The sequence below is a fragment of the Plecotus auritus genome (assembly GCF_963455305.1).
Source record: "Plecotus auritus genome assembly, chromosome: 2".
Lineage (NCBI taxonomy): Eukaryota > Metazoa > Chordata > Mammalia > Chiroptera > Vespertilionidae > Plecotus > Plecotus auritus.
In genome coordinates this window covers 126,400,169-126,415,555 of record NC_137771.1, presented here as the reverse complement: position 1 = coordinate 126,415,555, position 15,387 = coordinate 126,400,169, and the positions used below count along the sequence as shown (strand labels likewise).

General features: G+C 35.9%; 1 protein-coding gene across 15 annotated transcripts in view; it reads right to left on the bottom strand.

The window, feature by feature from the left end:
• ROBO2 (roundabout guidance receptor 2) overlaps positions 1 to 15,387 on the bottom strand; it is a gene marked incomplete at its 3' end in the record, with an annotated part of 1,552,622 nt that overhangs the window by 35,825 nt on the left and 1,501,410 nt on the right. For all 15 annotated transcript variants that reach the window (XM_080654546.1, XM_080654549.1, XM_080654547.1 and 12 more), the window contains one exon: positions 14,427 to 14,583. In XM_080654546.1, the coding sequence (XP_080510672.1) occupies positions 14,427 to 14,583 (157 nt within the window). The remainder of the gene's footprint in view (positions 1 to 14,426; positions 14,584 to 15,387) is intronic.

Here is a 15,387-nt window from a genome sequence, read left to right as displayed (position 1 = left end):
GTCAGAGCAGGCAGTATATGGAAAAATCTGTGTTTTTTGTTCAATTATACTATTAACCTAAATCTGATCTAAAAAAAATAAAGTCTATTAAAAAACAGCAACACTTGAATTTATCATCCTTTCATTCAACAATCATGTGTCAGGAGACAGGATTTTTTCACAGAGCATGAATCCAATGGGAAGCCCAATATTAAGCAAATAATCAAAAATATCAAATACTGTAGGAACAGAGAGCAGGGAGGCTAGAACTAGTTCTAAGGTTGGGCAGAGATCTGCTGACCACTGGAAAGAGGGTATTCTAAGTACCACATGTGGTGGTCTGTAGAAAGAGAAAAGATAAAATATTTGGAGTACTCAATTAGTTCTCTGACTGGCAAGAGTTGGCAAATGAAGAAGGTTGGCCTCAGAAGAGCAGGAGAAGGGAGGCAAGACATGCCAGATCACAGAGGGCCTCATCAGCTCTCACAAGGAGTTTGGAATTCTGCCTGTGGGTGATGGATAGTGACTGAGAGGTCTTATACAGGGAATGATATTATCTTTGGCTTTTCAATTTTCCTCTCTCTTTAAAGCTACCTAAATAATCTTCTATCTCAATGCATTGCAGCCTGAAGACCTTGTTTCAGAAGCCCTGATTGGAATATCTGTTTAGAAATATCATCTATAATTTAGTATAAACAAGCACACTTTAATATGTTACTAAAATTTTTTCATATACTAGGAAATGCCATTGGTTGAAGTTGTATTGCCATTAATTGTCTACATAAATACTAACCTGAGAAAATCTATTGCTCTAAAACAATGTCATTTCTCCTGTTTTATATGTTGGAAATCAGTTAGATTTCATTTGAAGAAAATATTATGTTGAGTAAAAAGTCTCTAATGCACTGTTTCATTTGGATTTCTTGCTTGTAGTTTTTTCAACCTTTAATCAATCATGTACTTCATTTAAAAATTGGTCTATGAAAACATTAGAATTGTTTGAATAAAATATTTGATATTCTTCACCCTTCTGTCTGTTAAATGTCTAAGTCTCAACCTACCTTTTCAGATGATTTTTTTTTTTTTTTTAAGTTTCTCAACAGGAATCTCCTGCTCAAAATGAATTTGTGTTTTGGTTGTTGTTGTTTGTTTTTGTACTTTTCTATTCTGGTGCAGTGTTTAAAGAATTCATCTTACGTCAAATAAACTGCACTCTTCCTATTTCACCTATCTTAATCTTAAAAATCCTCCAAGCTATAGGCTAAATCTTGTATATTTTATAAAGATTGTCTTCATGTGGCCAACAAACAATGATACATTACTCTTTTAAACTTGCACTGATAATATTTTTGCACATTTATCTGAAAATTGATTATATGTTATCTTATGCCATCATTATTTTTATTCCTCACCCGAGGATATTTTTTTCCATTGATTTTTAGAGACAGTATAGAAGGAAGAGAGAGAGACAGAGAGAAACACCGATTTGAGAGAGACACATAAATTGTTTGCCTCCCACAAGCCCCAGACCAGGGTCAGGAGCCTGCAATGAAGGCACGTGCCGTTGACCAAAATTGAACCCAAGACCCTTCAGTTCCCAAGCCAACACTTTATACACTGAGCCAAACCACTAGGGCCCATTTTTAAATTTGGATTCTTTAATTGTCTAACATATTTTAGTATTTAACCTTTCACATGTTAATAGTAGGAGATAAGCATATTTATTGATTTGAAAAATACATAAATTGCTTCATTAATAAAAATGCTTAGACCCTGGGTGGGTAGCTCAGTTGGTTGGAGCATCACCCTGAACACCAGAAAGGCTACTGGTTCAATTCCTTCTCAGGGCATGTGACTGGGTAGCAGGTATGATCCTGGTAGTGGTGTGTATAGGAGGCAACCAGTGAATGATACTCTCTTTCATTGATGTTTCTCTCTCTTCCCCTTCCTCTCTCTCTCTAATCAATAACAACATATCCTTGGCTGAGGATTTTAAAAAGTAATAAATAAATAAATAAATAAATAAATAAATAAATAAATAAAAATGCTTAGGTTTCTTTTATTTTCTTCAGTTTTTCTTAATCCCCACCCAAGGATATGTTTATTATTATTATTCTTTTAAATCTTTATTGTTGAAAGTATTACATATGTCCCTTTTTCCCCCATTGACCTCCTCTAGCTTGCCCCTACCCCTGGCCCCGTGCCTTCACCACCCTATTGTCTATGTCCATGGGTTATGCATATATGCATACAAGGTCTTTGGTTGATCACTTCACACACAGCCACACTCCCCCGATTTCCCTCCGAGATTCTGCACTCTGTTCCATGCTTCCATGTCTCTGGATCCACTCTCTTCATCAGTTTATTTTGTTAATTAGATCCCACATACAAGTGAGATTATGTGATACTTGTCTTTCTCTGACTGATTTATTTCACTTAGCATGATACTCTCCAGGTCTCTCCATGCTGTCTCAAAGGGTAAGAGATTTTTTTTTTCTTTTTTACTGCTGCAGAGTATTTCATGGTGTGAATGTTCCACAGCTTTTTTTATCCACTCATCTACTGATAGGTACTTGGGCTGTTTCCAGATCTTAGCTATTGTAAATTGCGCTGCTATGAACATAGGGGTGCATACATTCTTTCTGATTGGTGTTCCAGGTTTCTTAGTATATATCTCTAGAAGTGTGATCATTGGGTCAAATGGCAGTTCCATATTTGATATTTTGAGGAAACTGCATACTGTTTTCCATAATGGCTGTACCTGTCTGCATTCTCACCAGCAGTGTACTAGGGTTCCCTTTTCTCCACATCCTTGCCAGCACTTGCCAGTTGTTGATTTGTTGATGGTAGCCATTCTGACAGATGTGAGGTGATACCTCATTGTCATTTTAGTATGTATCTCTCTGATGATCAGTGACTTTGAGCATTTTTTCATGTCTCATGGCCATCTGTATGTCCACTTTGGAGAAGTGGCTATTTAAGTCTTTTGCCCATTTTTAATTGGATTGCTTGTCTTTCTTTTGTTGATTTGTAGGAGTTCTTTATATATTTTGGATATTAACCCTTTATCAGATGTATCATTGCCAAATGTGTTCTCCCATACAGTGGGCTCCCTATTCATTTTGTTGATGGTTTCTTTTGCTGTGCAACGTTTTTCATTTTGATATAATCCACTTTGTTTATTTTCTTCTTAGTTTCCTTTGCCCTAGGACAGTGGTCGGCAAACTGCGGTTCACGAGCCACATGCGGCTCGCGAGCCGTGGTTTGCAGCTCTGTTGACAAATGAGTTTGCCGAATACTGCCCTAGGAGATATATCCATAAACATATTGCTACGAGAGATGTCTAAGATTTGCTATCTATGGTTTCTTCTAGGATTTTTATGGTTTCATAACTTACACTTAAGTCTTTTATCCATTTTGAGTTTATTCTGTGTATGGTGAAGTTGGTGGTCTGTTTTTTTTGTGTGTGATTTTTTTTGCATGTATCTGTCCAATTTTCCCAACACCATTTATTGAAGAGACTGTCTTGACTCCATTTTATGCTCTTGCCTCCTTTGTCACATATTAATTGAGCATATGGTTTGAGTCAATTTCTGGGGTCTCTGTTCTTTTCCATTGATCTCTATAAATGTTCTTGTGCCAGTACCAGGCTGTTTTGAATACGGTGGCTTTTTGGTATAACTTGATATCTGGAATTGTGATTCCCCCAACTTTGTTCTTCTTTCTCAAGATTTCTGCAGATTTTCTGGGTCTTTTTTTTTGTTCCATATAAATTTTTTGGAGTATTTGTTCTAGTTCTGTGAAATATGCTATTTGTATCTTAATATGGAGTGCACTGAATCTGTAATTTGCCTTGGGTAATATGGACATTTTAATGATATTATTCTACCAATCCATGAACATGATATATTTTTTTCCACTTGTTTATATCTTCCTCTATCTCTTTTTTCAATATCCTGTAGTTTTCCGAGTAAAAGTATTTTACCTCCTTTGCTAAATTTATTCCTAAATATCTTAATTTATTTACAGTGGTAAATGGGATTTTTTGTTTAGTTTCTCTTTCTGATAATTCATTATTGATGTATAAAAATGCCATTGATTTTTGAATGCTGATGTGTATTTTGTTACATTGCCAAATTCATTTATTAAATCTAGTAATTTTTTAGTGTAGTCTTTAGGGTTTTCTATGTACAATATTATGTCATCTTCAAATAATGACAATTTACTTCCTCCTTTCCAATTTGGATGCCTTTTATTTCTTCTTCTTATCTGATAGCTGTGGCTAGGACTTCTAGTACTATGTTGAATAAGAGCAGTGAAAGCAGACATTCCTGTCTTGTTTCTGTTCTTAGGGGAAATGGTGATAGTTTTTGCCCATTGAGTATAATGTTTGATGTAGGTTTGTCATATATGGCTTTTATCATGTTGAGATATGCTCCCTCTCTACTTTGCTGAGAGTTTTTATAAAAAATGGGTATTGGTGCCGAAACCGGTTTGGCTCAGTGGATAGAGCGTTGGCCTGTGGATGAAGGGTCCCCGGTTCGATTCCGGTCAAGGGCATGTACCTTGGTTGCGGGCACATCCCCAGTGGGGGGTGTGCAGGAGGCAGCTGGTCAATGTTTCTCTCTCATCAATGTTTCTAGCTCTCTATCCCTCTCCCTTCCTCTCTGTAAAAAAATCAATAAAATATATTTTTAAAAAATGGGTATTGGATTTTGTCAAATGATTTTTCTGTGTCTATTGATATGATCATGTGATTTTGTTTTTCAATTTATTTATGTGATGTATCACATTTATTGACTTGCAAATTTTGTAGCATTCTTGCATCCCTGGAATAAATCCCACTTGTTCATGGTGTATGATCTTTTTAATATATTGCTATATCTGGTTTGCTAATATTTTGTTGAGGATTTTAGCATTTATGTTCATCAGGAATATTGACTTGTAATTAATTCACTTTCATTGTAATATATTTATCTGGTGTTGGAATTAGGATAATGGTGGCCTTGTAAAAAGAGCTTGGTATTATTCCTTCCTCTTGGATTTTTTGGCCTGTACAGGTTTTCTGATTCTTCCTGGTTCAGTTTGGAGAGGTTGTATTTTTCCAGGTGTTTGTTCATTTCATCCACATTGTCCAGTTTATTGGCATATAGTTGTTCATAGTATTTTCTTAAATAATTTATATTTTTAGGAGTCAATGGTTATTTCACTTTCATTTCCAATTTTATTTTTTTGTGTTGTCTCTCTTTGTTTCCTAATGAGTCTGGCTAATGGTTCATCAATCTTGTTTATCCTTTCAAAGAACCAACTCTTGGTTTCATTGATTTTTTTGTATTGTTTTTTAGTATCTATTCATTTATTTATGGTCTAATCTTTATTATTTCCTTCCTTCTACTTACTTTGTGCTTTACATTTTGTTCTCTTTATAATTCTTTAACTTGTAGGTTATGTAAATTATTATTAATTTTTCTTGTTTTGTCGAGTAGGCCTATCCTACTATCAATATCCCTCTCAGGACTGCTTTTGTTGTGTCCAGTAGAATTTGAGTTGTTTTGTGTTCAGTTTAATTTGTTTCCAGGGCGTTTTTGGTTTCTTTATTGATCTCATTGGCAACCCATTCATTGTTTAATAACATGCTATTTAGCCTCCATATGTTTGAATGTTTTGGGGTGTTTTTATTGCAGTTGATTTCTAATTTTATTGCACTCTGGTCGCACAAGATGCTTGATATGATTTCAATCTTCTTGAACCTCTAAAGAATGTTTTGTTTACTAACATATGGTCTATCTTTGTGAATGACCCATATGCACTTGAGAAGAATGTATATTCTGCAGCTTTGGATTGAAAATTTTTATAAATGTCAATTAAATTAATCTGATACAGTGTGCCCTTTAGAGTAACTGTTTCCTTGTTAAATTTTTGTCTGGAAGATCTATATAGTGAAGTCAACAGGATGTTAAAGTCCACTACTATGACTGCATTGTTGTTAATCTCTCCCTTAAAGTCCTCTAGAATTTTTTTAAAATATATATTTAGGTGCTCTTATAATGAGTGCATATATGTTTACCAGGGTTATATTCTCTTGTTGGATCAAACCCTTTAGTATTATGTAGTGACCTTTTTGTATCTTGTGATGGCCTTCATTTTGAAGTCCATTTTATCAGATATGAGTATTGCTACCCCAGCTTTCTTTTTGGTTCCATTTGCATGGAACATTTTTTTTCCATCCTTTCACTCTCATCCTGTGTGAGTCTTTTGTTCTGAGGTGGGTCTCTTATAGACAACATATAGTTTGGTCATGTTTTTATATCCATTCAGCTACCCTATGTCTTTTGATTAGAACATTTAATCCACTTACATTTAAGGTTATTATTGATAGGTACTTATTTTTTGCCACTTTAATTTTGTCTGGCTGGATTTCTCTCTATAGTTCTTCTCATTATGTAAGTCCCTTTAGCATCTTTTATAATGCTGGTTGGTGGTGATGAACTCCTTTATCCTTTTTTTTGTCTGGAAAGCTCTTTACTTTACCATCTATTTTGAATGATAGCCTTGCTGGACAGAGTAATATTGGTTTCAGGTCCTTGCTTTCCATTACCTTGAGTACTTCATGTCATTCCCTTCTGGTCTGTAGAGTTTCTGATGAGAAATCAGATGACAGCTTTATGGGAGCTACTTTGTAGGTAACAGTTTTCTTTTCTCTTGCTGCCTTTAAGATTCTCTCTTTGTCTCTAATTTTTGGTATTTTAATTATGATGTGTCTGGGTGTGGGCCTGTTTGAGTTCTTCTTGTTTGCATCTCTCTGTGCCTCCTGAACTTGTATGACTTTTTCCTTAACCAGGTTAGGGAAGTTTTCTGCCATTATTTCTTTAATCATGTTCTCTATCCCTTGCTCCCTGTCTTCTTCTTCTGGCATATCTACTATGTGAATATTGTTACATTTCCTGTTGTCCCACATTCCCCTAAAGCTGTCCTCCTGTCTTTTAATTGTTTTTTCTTTTTGGTTTTCTGATTGAGTGATTTTTTCTACCCTTTCTTCTAATTCACTGATCCAATCCTCAGCTTCCTCTAATCTTCTGTGTATTCTTTCCAATGTGTTCTTTATTAGTGCTATGTCATTCTTTATTTCCAAATGTTCTTTTTTCATAGTTACCATATGTTTTCTCATGCTGTTGAACATCTTTACCATCATTATTCTAAACTCTATATCAGATAAATTTCTTATCTCCATTTCATTCATTTCTTCTTCTGGAGAATTATCTTGCTATTTCATTTTGGGGTTTCTTTGTCTTCTCATTTTGGCTGCCTGCTTGGGTTTATGACTATGTATTATGTAGATCTGCAGTGCCTCTCTAATCTCTAGTGTCAAACTCTATTTCCGACTAATTAGAGCAGGCAAAAACTCAAAGCCTCCAGAGACCACCTCTTCCTGCAGACTGATTGGATTCAGTCTTGAGTAGCCTTCAGGAAATCATCCATAGGTGTAGAGAGAGTTTTTCAACAGAGTTTGGCAATTGCTTCTGCCTGGAGGCTAATTGTTATTCTCAATCTTTTAATGGGCCTCAGAAACTCCACACAGTGGGGCAAGGTGTTTTTCAATAGGTTGGGTCAACTGTCTTTCCCCTGCAGGCAAAACCACCTATATAGCATTGTCTGCATGAGAAAGATGACCTCTGCAGCCTGAGGGAATGACTAGACACATGAAACTGGGGTGTCTGCCTTCTGAACTCTAACTCCAGAGCCCCCAACCCTGGCTTCTGCTCACACATCTCCAGTCTACTATATTCTCCCCTTGCTGGAGCCCAATGTGATTGTCTGCACATGAATTTTTTTGTGTTGGCCCTTTAAGAGGATGCTTGCACTTCTAGCTATCTCTGGTTGATAGACAGCTACCTTGCTTCTTTTCACATAGAGATGTTATGCAGGCACCTTTCTAAGTTCTGGTGCCCAAGGATATGTTTAGAGAGAGGAAGGGAGAGATAGAGAGAAACATTGATGTGAAAGAGAAACATCAATTGATCTGTTGCCACCCATATGAGACCCGACTGGGAATGGAACCCAAAACCTTTGATGTACTGGACGACTCTCCAACCAACTGAGCCACCTGGCCAGGGCTGGTTAAGATTCTTTTCTTCACTTATTTATTTGTCTTTAAATGCTATATTAGTAAGTCAAACAGAAATATGTATAGTAAATCTAATTTTAAGTAAAGCTACCCCTTTTCAGTATGGAATGTGTGTGCTGTTATACTTCATGACTAGTTATAATTAAATTTACTCCATTCTGTTTTACAGAATAGCACAATTTTTCCATAAACTTAGTTCCTGTACTTTGTTTGCTTACATTAGTTTATTTCTAGGGGTATCCTACATTTAAATAAAGAAAGAACATGTTTGAAGATGTTTATATAGTATTTAATCTTTCAAATGGAGGAAGTCAATTACCTCTTAAAATTTTCCTACTTTATAAGTAGCAAACTATCTTTATTTCCAATAATCTAAAGGGACCATACATGTGTAATAAAAATGCATAGAAAATATAAGAGAAGGAAGAAGGAGTGTCACATGCATTGAATGTAATTAGTTGTCCTCATTTTTATTATTCAAATACCATAAGGCATTTTTATTATTCAAATACCATAAGGCATAGACCTATCTGTATAAATATTATTTTTAACATTACATTATATATATATGCACACATATATATGTATATATATTGTTCTTTGACATTGACTCTCCTCTCTCTCTCTCTACACACACACACACACATACACACATTGCACAATGTATTACATGACTGAAAAGCATTTCAATAGCTATTTGATTGAACTAGAATGGGTGTTTTTCATCAATTGTTCCAAGTCCTTTCTACAAAGGTAATCTAGAATAGGAGGAGCAAACTCTGTCCACTGCAGAACGTAAGCAGAGCTGAGGAAAGCCCATAGATTCATGTCAGTCAATGTTTTGTGCAAGAAGTGGAAAATAGAGAAGAAAGAATAAGGGAAAGACTAGGGGAAGAACATAAAAGGCTAGATGAAAGAAATATGGGACATGGTGCATATCGTATGATGGGGATAACTAACCGTTGTTCATCATTTCTATGTATCCCTGTATTAATCCATTATAGAACAATGGCCACTTAAGTTTCATACAGTTTCTGAGGAAGGGCAAGAGAGTAACAGATGTCTCTATAAATGTTATGAAAAGTGTATCTCTGTTTTTAGAGTTTCCTTCACATTTACAGATATATCCTATTTGAGTGCTGAAATTTCAACAGTAACATCACAAAGACTATGAAAACCCTTATTCTACCAACCAAATTTCTTTTGGGCAACTTTTCCTGAAGAACTGTTTGTTCTTTGACATCGGCAGTGAAGTGAGAGGCAACATATTGTTTTGCTCGCAAATAATGAGAAGGATGACAACAAATCAATGTTGCATGTGAACTAACTTGTTAAAGGCCAAATACAAATATAATATTACTAATAAAAATACAATAAAGTTCAACACCCACAGAAGCTTGCCAATCTCTAACTGCAATAACAAAGCTGAGCATGTTTTCTATTGAACTACTACTAAATGCTTCCTAGCATCATATGATTATATTAAAAATACATTATATTTATAGCAAAAGAAAAGGATATATTGGAAACATTTTTGTCAAGTTGAGAGAGGCATATTGATGAGAAAGAACATTTACCATTGTTGCTATGCCACTAAATTAACAATTAAATATATTTTCCAAATGGGCAATGATTTGATACTTTTGGTACTTAGTATAGTGAGGAGATCTGACCAAGAAAGGCTTGGAAAAAATGATAATATCTAAATTCTTAGAAATAATATTAAAAATTGTAATAAAAAAACAAGAGACTCTCTTTTCAAGATTGTGATTATTCTCAGCTAGGTATATTTCCAAAATCTATCCCTGTCCCTCCACCCCACTGCCATTGCCTTATTTTATTCCCTATATGTGGCCATTCTGCTGCAATATACCATTTATTGTTCCCCAGCCTCACCAATGCATCATCTGTAACCAAAGTCAGAATCCTTACATGACATATAAGGTTTCAGAATTGTCCTCAAGACACCTTCTCAGATATCTCCTACACTACACATGTTTCAAATTCAACAAACCTCATACCAGTAGAGCAGCTACCACTTGTGGAAGGTTATAGACAAGCAATTAGAATGAAATGTGATAAGTACTACAGTAGGAAAATAAGCTTAAAGAATAATGAAAAATAAAGGAAAGGCAAGTAACTTTAACTATAATAGGGTGAGGTTTCAAAGGGAAGAGTGGGAAGTACCAAAGGAAGACTAATATGCTATTCCTGTTTTTATTTTCTCCTCTTTAATTTTATATCTATGTTTGCCTTTGGCTAGAAAATTTTCTTTTCATCTGCACAGCAAAAGGCAACATTAGTAACATCTTGTTGTAGTCATTGATTAACAAGCTAACCAGGAGCACAGGTTACTTTATGTTAGAGGCTAATTATCACCACCTTTGTCTATTTGCTTCTGACTTGGAGTCTGGCATGCAACAATCACCCAATACTGGGCACTATTATTTGTAAATATAAATTCAAGAATCACCTCAAAACTCAACTTTATAGGATTGCAACAGCCTTACCTGGCATGCTTAACTATCACTTTCTGCATGCAAATTATTATTGTACTAGGGGCCCAGTGCATAAATTTGTGGACCTTGAAAGGAACTGTGGGCCTTGAGGCTGCGGTGGGCACAGGGGTGGGTCTTGGCCCATCCTCCATGCCCCCACCCATCCCCTTCGCCGCAGACCCTGGTCCCTTGTCTGCTGGCAGCCCCGCTCCCACTCCCATGTGCCGATGGCATAGTGTTGAGCTATTGGGGCCAGTGCCAGCAGTGGGTGTGAGTGGAGCTAGTGTCGTCAGTGGGTACAAGTGGCAGCTGCTGCCCCGATCGCCTCTCAGAAACAGGGGGAGGTAGAGAAGCCCTCAGGGGCAATCAGGGCTGGCAGCTATGGCTTGCACCCGCTGACGGTGCCAAGCGATCAGGGTTGGCACTGGGCACCAGCAGTGGGTGCAAGTGGTGGCTCTGGTACTGGCAGTGGATATGAGCGGGGCCAGTGCTGGCAGCAGGTGCAAGCTCCGGGTAGGACTGCGGTGCGCAGGAGCAAAGAATTTTCAGTTACCACCAGAGGCTCGCCCCGATGACAGCAACCGGGGCCCCACCTTGGTCTGGCGCCCCCGTTCACCTGCTCTACCATCTGACTAGCTGAAGCCCGCCATGTTCCGCACTCTACCTCCAGCTGCCAACGCCCACCATGTTCCCCGTGCGGCCCTGGTGGTCAGCACGCATCATAGCGACCGGTTGTTTGGTTGTTCCCTCGTTCTGTCTATTTGCATATTAGGGTTTTATACATATAGATATGCATTGCTCATCTAGGGCTTGTCATACAATATAATGTGCTCGAGTGTGTGTGGTTTCTGGTTTCTATCTCCCCCAAGTCCTGTGAGCTCCCTAGATCAGGGATAAGATCTTCCTTATTAATTTTGTAGTTTCATTCATCGCATGGCTTTTCTTTCTAACACTGTGCCAAGTAAATTTTATGTACTTGAAAAAAAATATGTTGAATAAGTTCTGTATTATGATAGATTTAAAACAACAAAAACAATATATCACCATAAGACGTATAATTCAGAATCCTTGATTGCTAAAAATAAAAACTATTAAAAACAAAAAAGGTTAGTTCTAAAGATTTTGTTTGAATTTCAAGAAAATCTTAAACCTGCATAAGTTTCAAATCAAGGCATTTAAACAATTTTATACATCTCTTCTGCAAAATAGTCAATGTTAACATCATGAATTGCAGAATATAAATAAACCAGGAAGTGTTCAAACATCTTTCCTTTCCAGTATTATAATTTTCACAATAGAGAAAACAAAAGTGTAATGATTATAACAGTAAATAGACAAAGTCTTCCCCAAATATGCTCATTTTGATTTATTCTTGTCATATTGACTTTAAATGCATTCTCATTACAAACAATTGAAATAAGAACTTTCAAGTATTTCTTTTTTAAAAATATTGAGTCCAAAACAAGGAAATTGAATTTTGCTGTCAGTTTACTGATAGGTTAAAACTTAACTACTATTTTTATTAAGAGTGATAAGGTTTTTTCAGGAAATATGAGGTATTTATGACAAATAACTCAAAGGTAAATTAGAACTAAACTACATGCATGCCAGAAAGACTTTGAACATATATAATCAAGAAATATATTTATGTACCTATCTAAACGCAGTGGTGGTTGTGTGGGTGGGAAGAGATCAAACAAATCCATAACCTATGGACACAGACAATAGAGTGGTGAAGGCTTGGGATAGGGGGCTGGGGGTAGGCTAGAAGGAGTTAATGGGGGAAGAAAAGGGACATGTGTAATACTTTCAACAATAAAATTAAAAAAAAAGAAAAGAAAAAATAAAATGAAGTAACTTGCCTGGCTTGGGCTGGGTAGCTTAAAAATAAATAATCAATTAAATAAAATATCAAATATATTTTTAGCAATCTTTAGAAAAAAATTTCTAATATAATTCATCCTGGCTAAATATTAAAATAATTTAAATCCCAAAGTAGTAAAATAAATTTTTATTTTAGATCATAATATTCTAAAATAATTTGTATTACAAAATAAAATATCCACGGATGTGAATTATTTCACTCACCAAATGGATAGTTCTAACTCTATTGCTTGGCAACAAAATAATGTGAGAAGTTTATCATTTATTTGTAATTAATTAGTTTTTTCTCAATTTGTAAAAGGTATTTTTATAGTATATGCATTTTCAAAGTGGATTTAGTGTAAAAAAAATACAAAGATTCCAAATTACCTACAGTTTTCATGTGATCTGAGTTCATGATTCAGAACTTCATGCTTATAAATGTTTAACAGCAATCTTTTCTCAGTTTACATGTTCCATTTCCCCATTTTGTGAGTACAGCCTTTAAAAAGAAGATTTCTAAGTCCTGTAGTAATCTTTTCTCATGGAATAATACATCTCTGTTTTTTTTCTTTGCCCATGTAATATTGACACATTTATATTACAAATATGAATTGCATAATATCATATGCAGAGTTTTATTTAAGTCAGAGAAAAGGGGTAAGCTCAATTTGTTTTTTCAAATGTGAACCTATTTTTTAAAAGTAAAATAATAATGATATGTATATGTATGGGAACTATACACTGAGTGGCCCGATTATTATGATCTCTGAAGGCCTAATAAACTGGCCACTCAGTGTAATTCCATAGAAGCAAATGAAGCCCTTTGGATGGAAAAAAGTACAGAAGTATGCATATTACATAACTGGAAGAAAAGGCAAATAGGTCCTTTTCTGGATACAAACATTGTGACAGAAAAAATTAATTTGGAGACTTCAAAGAAAGCAGGTATGTAAAAAAATATGGAGAAACAATGTATAAGCATGTACATGTGATCTTAATGTGAAACAAGACAGAAAATAGACATTATTCAAAACTGAATTTTAATATCTAATTAAATATTTACTATTAGTATTTTAATAACTAAAAACTTCTAAATAAAGAAAAACTTACAAAAAGGAAAACTGCCTTTATTCTGTATTTTTCAGTTCTATTCAAAAGCAAAGGTGACCTTAGAAACTGTGTAGATGACAGAGCAGTTACCACTACTACAAGAGAAAACCAGACTATGTTCTTTTCTGCCTTGCTATTTGTTTCCAGATTAGTGAATAAAATGTATTGATGTCTTCTGCTTTAAAATCTATTAACACAAGTAACAAAAGAAAACAATCTAATTCTTGTGAGATGTTTAGGGAAAAATAAGGAAACTGGCCATATTTAAAGGCCCTCAACGGACATTTTCTAACTTTAAAAGGTTTTGTTACAGAGCGTGTATTGGCTTGAACCTCTTTTATTGTTCAGGCCCTTAAGTTCCCATCAAAGCTGATGATTAAAGTTCTACCCACTGGCCAGGTCTCTGCAATTATCCCATTGTGAGGGAGCTCAACAGTGGGCGCCCTGCTATGGCCAGTCATCAAGTCATTAGAGAACTGTGAGGAATGATGAAGAAGGTTATTTTAATTCCCTTTTCAGCTCTTCTCAGGAGTGGCTCTTTAGTTCACAGAGCTGTGGGTATTTGCTTTCAAACTAACAAGCAATATTATAAATGGAGGTTGCATTATCATGATTGCAGACAATCTAAGGCACTTGAAGGCCAAGGATTCTAGGTCCTCAGTATGTGCTATGTTGTATTTACCAGCTAAAAATATATAGATGGCACAAACAATAAAAGAGGGCAGAATCAGTGAACAGGCTGGGAAGGGGGCAGAGAAAGCAATAAGAGCACACAAGATAAAGACAAGCATGCACAACAGAGAGGGAGTGCAGCCTGGACATTCTCTTGGTCTATAAAACATTTTTACCCATTTTCTTGCTGTTCCACTGCGTAGTGTTCCAGCTCTGAACCAGGAAGGGGCTGGGCAGGGGGAGGAGGTAGAGGAACATTGGCCCAAGTCGATCCATTGTTTTTCTGCTGTTTAGATGAGTTTTTATTTTTCTTCTTTTTTCCACCTTTCCCACCTAAAAGTAATAATGCACTTATTCAGACATACCAAATATCAGAAGAAACAAAGGAATATGTATTTATGTTTTCAAAACACCAGAATCGGTATGTCACAGTGTTAAAAGCTATAAATAATGGCATTATATAATCAGAAAACATTTTTATAAATCACTCAAAATGGTATTGTCTCTTTCCTATCGCATTAACTACAGAGGTAAGTAAACAAAAAATATGGCTGCTGTAGGAAAAGCACATTTATTGATTTATGCATGTGTGCTGCCTCCACATTTTCATTGTTAGAGGAAACAATGGGTCATAACAACTTTTTTCAAATGTCAGATTTTAGTGAGTTTATAATGCTCTTTTGCATAACCTCTCTCAGTGGAAAATGCAGTGTCTAAGGTTACAGGCTAAACTTTTACATTAGAATTTACTCAATTTAATTAATCCAGGAAAATAACGGTTTTAAAATCGATCAACTATACCAGAGGATAAGTTGTAAATTTTTCACACTAACATGTTTTATAGAAATTTTAACTAATGAACAACACAATTTTTTTTTTTTGCATATAATGAGCATAGTTCCCAGATGCTTTAATCCAGGGGTCCTCAAACTTTTTAAGCAGGGGGCCAGTTCACTGACCCTCAGACCGTTGGAGGGCCGGACCATAGTTTTTAAAAAAAACTATGAACAAATTCCTATGCGCACTGTGGGCCCAGGATGAGTCAGCTGCTAAGCAGGACAGGCAGCGGCACCCGGTGGGCCGGATAAGTGTCCTCGGCGGGCCGCATGTGGCCCGCGGGCCGTAGTTTGAGGACGC